Source organism: Cynara cardunculus, assembly GCF_001531365.2.
Source record: "Cynara cardunculus var. scolymus isolate 2C chromosome LG 15, CcrdV1, whole genome shotgun sequence".
Taxonomy (NCBI): domain Eukaryota; kingdom Viridiplantae; phylum Streptophyta; class Magnoliopsida; order Asterales; family Asteraceae; genus Cynara; species Cynara cardunculus.
In genome coordinates, this window is record NC_037542.1 from 20,592,999 (window position 1) to 20,602,533 (window position 9,535).

Consider the following 9,535-nt stretch of genomic DNA (forward strand, 5'->3'; position numbering starts at 1 on the left):
CCGGTCAACCCGAACGAGTTGGGTTGGGTTGGGTTTAAAATTTTCAAACCGCCAACATTGGGTTGAGTTGTTAAAACGGCTTCAAACCAATCAACCCGGACCGTGAGCACCCCTACTTGAGACCTCATAACCTCTTATTTTAAATAAACATAAAAATATATGAATGATAGTTATGTAAACCAGATCCCTCTCCACTCAAAGCAATTAATGAGTTTAAATATTTGTATATACTCGTGTAATGCAACGAGATATATCTTGATTTTAATATTTTATTTTATTTTTTATTTCAGTCGATGTTATAATATGGTCTTATATGATTTTAAAAAAACGATAACGTTTTTATTTTTTAATAAAATATAAATTTGAAGATATCATAAAAAATTGACAAAAATATATCGATTTTAATATCAAATTAACTATTTAAAATTCATCGTTTTTTGTGTAAATTTTAATTCAATTTTTTAATTATAATTTAACTTAGGTTCAATAACGAAGTAATTTATATTTGGTTTAATAATATAATTTTTTTATAAAAATAATAATTAATTATTTTGTTAGAACTCGATAATTATCCTAATTATATTTTAAATTCTTTATATTTCAAAATGAGATGTTTATCATCTATTTGATTATATTTACCCACAGTTAATTACACGAATTTAAATGTGAAGCTTTAATAAGTTGTACTTGTGTATAATTTACTTATAATCTTGAAATTTTAAGTAATATACATCAATATACAATACTTCATGCATAAAAAATGGTTTTTAATAGTTTTTGTCAAATGTTTAATAATAAAAATTATGTAAAACAAATCCAATGAAAAATAAAAATTCTTTTGCGGCCACGGAAGTTCAGATACGGTGACTCCAGACAACCCACGAAACGGGTGGTTGCTCTAGGATTAATCGGCTCGCATAGCAGCTTGGATATTTACGTTAATAAAAAAACTGCTATGATTCTTGATAATTTTAATAAAACACCTCTTGAAATAACTTTTCAAAAGCTAACCAAACGAGGTTTTTCAGCAAACTCGAAAAATATAAAGGCTTAATTGATGGTCAAAATAGAGAGCTCAGCGGTCTTAAAATGATGATGAAAAACTATAAATTAACGATGTAAAACTCATGTGTTATGCATACGTAAAATTCCAGCTCTCGAATCGATGAGCACACACAGCCGAGCAACGTAAAGAGAGGACATACATATAGTTATATGTATATATACCCCGCTCGCCTCCCTCCAATCCAAACTAGGGACTAAACAGGTGCATAATCAAACCAAGAACTTGTTGAAACACCTGTCACGGGTCAGTTCATCGTCTAACGGTTATAAGGTCGGAAACGAACATGAAGGAAAAGACGACGTCAACTTTATTCATTTTGCCAATGGTCTCTTGTCGTGGTTTTCATCGGTCCAAAATCATCCATGGCTAGCAAACACACTAATGTTTCTCGAATTTCGACTCATAGCAAATATGATTCCACCACAATCCGCCCAAACTTCTCTTGCACATCTTTGGGAGTTTCTATCTGGAAAGATGATGAACCAAAACAGTCTTAAATAGAAGTCCATCATATCTTGTAGTTTTGGAGATCCTTAAAAGAGGGCACCCCAAATGGATGCTATGTGTTGCAGATATAGATATATATATATATATATATATATATATATATATATATATAGAGAGAGAGAGAGAGAGAGGTGGGTTATTATACAACCCTTTATATTTGTACAACCAATACAACTCAATCTCAATTGTCCATTTAATTTGATGAATATGTGATTTCATGAAAGTTTTGATTGTTTCCTAATATAAAGTATTGATCATAATTAATGAACCCTATTCATCTTCCATAAATATTCAAATCATAATAAATGAACTCTCATCATTTCTATAAATATCTCAATTAATTGGGTTGCATTGGTTGTACAAATGGACATGGTTGCATTTGAAATATACCCCCAAAAAATAAAAAAATTGAGGAACACATAGTAACCATTTATCTGGACAGTATGCCCACGTGCATACAAGTGCACAAGTAATTGAAGTTGTTTCTTGTTTTTTATGCACGTGTGCATACCGGACAAATTGCTTATAAATGATTTTCATGCACATGTGCATATCATCCAGATGAAAGTTACAAGGGTGTTCCTCCGTTTTTCATTTTTTGCAGTTTTTCCTTGAACCTGACCATACATATGTGTGTGTATGCTACTTACCGCATTCAGGGCCTTGAAAAGAGCTTTCACTGTGTTATGTGGATTTCTCGACCCAACAACCTAAAATACCAAAGGTTACAACTCCTGAGATCTTGTTCATAGAACCAGCAAAACCAAACAAACCCATAATCTCCCATCCGGAGGGTCTGAGAGGGGTAAAATGTAAGCAAACTTTACCCCTGTCTCAAAAGACAGAGAAGTTGTTTCTGAGAAGACCTGAAAAAAATGTTCATATAACGAGTATGAATGAGAATTGAGTTGTATTACCTTAGATTTGACATTCTTTAATCCAGCAAGATTTAAGATGGTTTGGACGGTTCTGCCGGCCTTCATGCCACCTTGAGTCGGCCCAGGCCAAAGATAAACCTAAAAGAGAAGAAATGCATAAAACAAACACATTTGTTTCTAATTTCCATTTCTCAAGGTTGGTCAGAGAGGGAAGATGGCAATATCATTGCAAACCTTGGTTTTCTTATAAGAAGTCTGAATGGCATGTGCAATCGTATGTTCTTCATGTCGTTCCACATAATGAAGGTTTTGAAAGCATTTCTCTTGAGCCTATTGTGAAATCAATGTGATACAAAAAAACAGCAAGACAGACATCAGATGACACAAACAGATCCTACATGATTGCTACATTACGGCATTATAATTGATCAAATTCATTCAAATTACCTTCTGACACGCAATGGGAACTGCTGGGCCTTTTGCCTTAGCAAAACCAATGACGCCATGATAGTTCCCACAAGCAAGCATTACGGTGTACTTAATCAATTGACCTCCCTATACAAAAGAATCACAATTGTAAACGCCTTCCACGCGTCACAAATAATTTTAACATGTCTTTTTACCTTTGTAACTTTACATGTCCTATTAACATCAATGAGTTTCACATCAAAACCCTGCCATTAAACAAAATGAACCTTAGATATAACATATTATAATACATATATATATATATATATATGTTGTGTGTGTGTATAGACGAGAGGAATTTAATTTTTTATGCACAAAGTCCCACATGGTGAGCAAATTCAATAAACATACGTGAAAGAATACTAGCAATATGGTAAAGAAGGTTGAAGATTGTATATTTTCACATGCATAAAGAGAAAGTTACATGCACATTTACAACCCATTCATCATTAGGGGCAATAAGCTTAAAAAGAATGTTCTTGGACACTTGTCTTCTTATATCTGTGTGTATGCATCCATGAACATATCATATGCATTAACTAGAGTTTAAAAATATAGTTTCAAAATTAAAACATCACATAAACAAGTCTCACAAAACAAAATAGGACCGAGAAGAGAAGAAGCGTGAACTATGAAAGAACCGAGAAGAGAAGACGCGTGAACTATGAAAGAACCGAGAAGAGAAGAAGCATGAACTATGAGAATTGAGAAGAGAAGAAGCGTGAGACCTAATATATGTGTTGACTGGTTGACCAAATAAAGAGGCCCAAAAAACTAAGCCTAACATGTAATAAAAAATCTCAAACATTTGCCTTGTAGAAAATCGGTATATCGGACCAATGTTTCCATCAAAATATCAGTAAATATTGGCGATATTATCGGGACCGATATGTCACCGCCGATATTTTCCCAGAGACCGATATCCGATATATCGGCGATATATCACGATTTTAACAGCATATTGCCTATCACCTAAGAATACACACAATAATAAAGACTACCATTTCTAGAAGTGATAGTAAAACTTTTAATAGCATACTCTATCAACCATAAAGATGTTCATTGATGAGATTTTATCAATTTGCATAATGGCAAAGCATAAGAAGTCTAATCCAGCTTAACTGTAAATATGTTTGTTTACACTGCATTAAAAGACAAACCTGACAGAGTATATACTAGACCGGTGCTGGACGTGCACAATATTAGACAGTGAGGTTTCAGCATTTAATGTATTACTCACATAATCCTAAAGCTAATGATGGAATTTCTACTTTGGATATTACAAACTTAAACTAACATTTCATCATTTAGAAAGCTTCAAACTGTTCTCTTATATGGTACAAAAAAAGCTTCACATAATTCCACTCTTAATCCACCCCAACCCGCTCCACTCTATTATTATGTCCACCAGAAATTAAATGAGATATGTACGGCAATAAGTTAACCAGAAGCATAAGGTCCTGCTGTTCATTACAAACTTACAATCTTGAGCAATGAAGAAGTTTCTTCACCATTTAGTTTATATATCAGTTAGGAGAGTTATTCTAACAGAAGGGCCAAAAGGGATCTCACATCTATCAGCATGCCAAAACTAGCAAATTTTAATAATGGAGAAAAATAAGCATAGAGAAGGAAGAAAGTTGGTACCAACCAAACTATGTATCTAGTATTAGTGGATAATTAACTCAAGGGTAACACGCTTACTTTTCTATAAAGAGGTCTTCTTTTCTTCTCAGTCAATGAGTTCCTCTCCTCAGCAAGATCTCTTATCTCCTCCTCCAATACCTTGCCCTTTCTTCCAAAAGTGTGATCCAACAGTGCTAGCTTCTCCTCAAGCTTCCGGTCAATGACATTTATCTTCTCTAACAGAATATCATCATGTTCCTTCATGTCATCAAATTCTTCCTCGTCGTCCTCATCCAATGCACCTTTTATCAATTGCCTTTCCTTTTCAGCATCAGAATCTTCAGAAGGATCATGCTGCGACTGCATGTTTTGAATGATTCCATAATTGGCAGGATTATTAGGATCGTAGGCTTCCTTCCACTTAACTAATCTAATAGCCCTATTCAGCTTGTGTTGGAGAAGAAATTTATCCTTGCCGGTGGCTTCTTTCAGCCGGTTCATCAAATCACCAATAACACGATACTCAGATCGGGGGTTTAAATGTTTCTCCTCAAATTTGTCAACTTTATTCATCCACTTGAAAAATTCATCAATATTATCTGATCAACGAGAGTATTGCCATAAAAAAAAAAACTTTCAGCATAGTCTTATTAACAGGAATGTGATGACTAAAAGTAATGGAACATGTGTAAAAACAGAAAGTGCTACAAGCTAAGAAAATAAAAGCACCTTTGCATAAATATGACTCTAGTACACAAAAAGGCAAACGAACATACATACCCGACTCATTAAAATTCTTAAGAAGCTCTTCATAACGATTTAATTTCTTCTGCAATATTTCTTGTCGTTGTTGAATGGCTTCATAAGTGAATCTATGGTCATCTTCTTCACTTTCTGAATCAGTGGGCTCCTCCCTCATGTTAAGGATACGAGGGTCAACATGCTTGAGATTCTCCTTCTCCAGTTTCTCAATTAGGGGACCAACTCCCATGTAATCCTCATCATCTTCGGCGTCTATATCAGCCGTACCCAACCCTGCCTTTTTTCTCTGCTCTCTCTCCCTCTGCTTTTCCCTCTCGACTTGGGCTAAGAGCTCACGGACGATTCTATCACCGGTGGCAAAGGAGGGAGCTATGGATGAGAATAGTCTATTCCAATTCCGAGGAAGGGAAGATCCTATGTGATTCATACTCAATTCCCCTGTTTGGCTGGGGAGAACACGCTGCCATGGTTGTGATGCAGAAAAAGATCGAGAAAAAGAATAAGTAGGTGTCAACCGGCTGAGAATTGCTTTGGACACTCGTGATTTGCTCATAATGTTGATCGTAGACATTATTCTGTCAACTACAGGAACACTATTTTTACTGTGTCAGGTCCATACTAGGCACATGTGTTATGGTGGTGCCTGCAAAGAAATTTCGTTCAGTATGCCTGGCAGAAGGAGTACAGACTAAGGCTATATGTTTGTAAACAGAAAAACCAGTTCTGTTATACTGCAAAGTTGACCATGTTAAGAATAGAAAGGCACAAATAAAATGTCTGTGGTGGTGCTTAGGGGGGTACACAATTCAATTTGTTTGATTTAGACGAAAGGCACGAACCAAAACACCTCCGACCAGTTCCAGTTTTTTGGAACCAAATTCAAATCTCAGCAGACATATTTCGATCCAGTTCCATGCTTTAAATAAAAATCAAAATACTTCTGCCGTTAAGAATTGAATGCCTGCTTTAAATTCCAAATGAAAATAAAATATGCAAACCATCAAGTACGAACCAAGAATCTGTCACGTTTTAGAAATCAACTTCAACTACAAAATAAATTAAACGAACTAAACAAGACATAAAATATTATATATGGTACAAGTGAACACCAATAGTCTGATCAACACATCAACCACCGATTCCCGGTCATGTTTAAACTTTGGATCATCAGGGATTCTTTAATTAATCAAGTACATGTGATAAAAACCAAACATAACTTAAATTGGGCATGAGATTGCATAATCCAATTCAAGGTAACAGGTCAAGAGTCTAACAGAATACTAGCTTTGAATAATGGTCTAGATAAAACACATGTTTTTTTTTTCTCTGGAAACGAATTTAAAGAACATCTTGAATGCATTATCCCGGTGGCAAATCCAGGGTCAACAAGTTGTTTTTTTCGTTAGAAACAATACTAATCACTAATCAAATCGAACAAGTAAGATTATCACATAACAGTGGTAAAAATCATCAAGCATTCATGCAGTACCATGGTGGCAGCATAACGCACAAGCAAATCGAAGAAATGGAGATTAAAAACTATAATGTGGACAAAAATCACGCTTTGGGTTCCCGATAGCTTCATTTCTGCACTGTGACCACAACAACAAAACAAATCCATGCATATTGATAACTGATTTGTAAATTATCACCTCAAAATCAAGTTTCTGGGACATACCTAGCCGTCTCAGGCAGTTATAAGTAGCATCTCCCCTATTCTTGTTATTTGGGATTAGGGTTTCAAAGGTTTCAATGTAATTGAACAGCACGAGAAGCAGATTGAAGATTGAAAGGCATAAAAGAATGGAAGTCGAAGCAAAAGTCGAACCTATGAAGGTGATGAAATGACGAGAGGTTGAAGGAGGTACCCGGTAGTAGACTGGTGAGGTTGAAGCCGGATGGGGGAAATGTCTAGGGTTTTGGCTACGTTGGATTTAATTTTTAATGAGATGCAAAATGTTAAAATTAATAGATCAAAAATTTAGAGACTAAACTTCAGTTTTGGTTTATAACGTTTGTCGATTTAACACATAACATTTAACATTAGAAACTCGGATTTGATCCCTCATGTTTGATATTTTATAACTGTTTTGGTCCCTCCTCTTAACAATCATTAACTTTTCCTGTTAAGTTCAACTAAATGAAGAACAATTTTAGGGGCCATTTACTAAATGTTTACCCGGAAAGTGCTTACCAGGTAACTTTCCTTACTGGATGAACATGACAAGGGTCAAAAATTTTACCGGGTAAGAACAATGATAAAGATGAAGAGATTTATTCGATAAATGAGGGTGACGACTCTTACCCGGGTAAGTGCTTATCGGATAAATTGTTGCATACGATACCATTTTGATGTATTACAATCTTATACGGTAAAATAAATTATAGTGTTGACTCATAATGGTAAGCGCTTACTTGGTGAGTGTTTAGGTAAACGGCTCTTTAGTCATTTAAACATTATTTTGTCAAATCCATTGTCACCTAGTTAAATTAGAGGTATTTAGTCATCATATAAAAATGTTTAAAATAACTAAAATACTCTTCGGGTGCGTTTGGTGCGCAGACAGGACAGAATGGGACGGGACGGGACAGGACAGCTGTTCAGCATTTGGTAAGACAGGACAGAACTGGTTAAAATGACCAATTTACCCTCAGTGAGCTGTTTACTGTTTTTTCACCAAAATCAATCTTATTGCAGAATGTATTGTTTCCATATGATCTTGATCAGATATCCATATACACCACAAACAATCCCATTGCAATTTGAATTGCTAAAGCTTGATTAAACAGCCGATTTTTGCAAAGCAAACCCTAAATCGATTCAAATCTAGCAAACCCTAAATCGATTCAAACATAGCGATGAGAAGGAGAAGGTTAGGGCAATCGTGTACCTGATGAAGGAGAATGAGAAGGAGAAGGTTAGGCCAAAATCGATTCATACACCATCGGACTGTGTGTATGAACTAGAACTCCCGTCGCCGATTGAGGGTCGGTACGATGGAGGGTGTGCGATTTTGGCCGTCGGACTGTGTGTATGGACTAGAACTCCCGTCGCCGATTGAGGGTCGGTGCGATGGAGGGTGTGCGATGGAGGCCGTCGGACTGTGTGTATGGACTAGAACTCCCGTCGCCGATTGAGGGTCGGTGCGATGGAGGGTGTGCGATGGAGGCAGTCGGTGCGATGGAGGCAGTCGGTGCGATGGAGGCAATCGGCGCGATGGAGGCAGTCGTCGATGGAGGCAGTCTGAGCATGGAGTGCGATGGAGGGTGCGATGGAGGGGAAGAAGGGGTAAAGAGGGAAAAAGTTTTGTGTTCCATTTAGTTCCAGGGGTAATGGTGGAACACGCTTGTCTCATGCTTGTCCAACTTAGTTCTACATTTAGCCACACCAAACATAAGACAAATATGTTCTGTCCTGTCCTGTCCCACCCTGTCCAGCGTACCAAACGCACCCTTCATGTACAAGCAACAAGGTTAGAGATAATATTTGTTGAAATTGATAAATATTAGGGACTAAAGATGAATTTTACTCAAATTTAAATTATACAAATAGGGTAAAGGTTACTTTTGGCCCCTAACGTTTGTCAATTTTAACGGTTCTCGTCCCTAAACTTCATTTTAACGGATTTATCCTTCACATTTGTTACCTTGCAACGATTTTTGTCCTTCCTTCTAACGGTCGTTAGCTTTTTCCATTAAGTCCAATTAAATGAGGTGTATTATGGTCATTTTACTCACTTTCTTTGTTTTCTGATTATTTTAATCTATATATATCTATAAAGCAAAATCATGATAGGTTGACGTGGCATCTCCTCGATGCAAATATCGTATTTTTCTCTTTTTTCCACATTTTGACTTCTTTTTCTTAGTAATTTTGCAAATTAATGTTTACATTTAACTCAAAAACTCTTCTCTTTCTCTTGGTACGTTTCACCTTCAATATTTAAATCCAATTAATTTTCACATTTAACTCAAAAACTCTTCCATTTCTCTTGGAACGTTTCAACTTCAATATTTAAACCCTTCAATCTTTGGTTTTTTTTCATTTATGTGTTCTCCATCTCCATGTACGAGCTTTAAATTACTGGTACGCTCTCCCCTCTTCTTTTCCATCTCTCATCTATGGCAGAAGAGTATACACGAGTTTATCATTATATGTAAGAAGGCATTGGAACTTGGATTAAGAAGAAGTCTCCATTGAGGCTTTAGAATTTTGTGAGAATTTTGA

At 35.9% G+C, this 9,535-nt stretch overlaps 1 protein-coding gene across 2 annotated transcripts; it reads right to left on the reverse strand.

Annotated features, from left to right (window-relative positions):
* Window positions 1–1,090: 1,090 nt before the first annotated feature.
* On the reverse strand, window positions 1,091–7,175 carry LOC112527802. Of its 2 annotated transcripts, none has more exons than XM_025138610.1 (9): window positions 6,986–7,175; window positions 5,326–5,950; window positions 4,624–5,144; window positions 3,075–3,125; window positions 2,899–3,006; window positions 2,686–2,781; window positions 2,491–2,589; window positions 2,224–2,283; window positions 1,091–1,532 (listed from the first exon to the last, which is right to left on the reverse strand). In XM_025138610.1, the coding sequence occupies exons 2-9, from the start codon at window positions 5,876–5,878 to the stop codon at window positions 1,467–1,469; spliced, it is 1,554 nt and encodes a 517-aa protein (XP_024994378.1). In that variant the 5' UTR covers window positions 5,879–5,950; window positions 6,986–7,175; the 3' UTR covers window positions 1,091–1,466. The 2 variants fall into 2 exon arrangements, with proteins under 2 accessions (XP_024994378.1, XP_024994379.1); XM_025138611.1 differs by lacking the exon at window positions 6,986–7,175 and adding an exon at window positions 6,147–6,212.
* Between the last annotated feature and the right edge of the window lie 2,360 nt (window positions 7,176–9,535).

Coding starts and splice junctions, on each gene's coding strand:
- LOC112527802 (XM_025138610.1), bottom strand. CDS start 5,878: ATGTCTACGATCAACATTATGAGCAAATCACGAGTGTCCAAAGCAATT. Junction 2,782..2,898: donor TTCCCATTGCGTGTCAGAAG/GTAATTTGAATG, acceptor ATTTCACAATAG/GCTCAAGAGAAATGCTTTCA. Junction 2,590..2,685: donor CTTCTTATAAGAAAACCAAG/GTTTGCAATGAT, acceptor CTTCTCTTTTAG/GTTTATCTTTGGCCTGGGCC.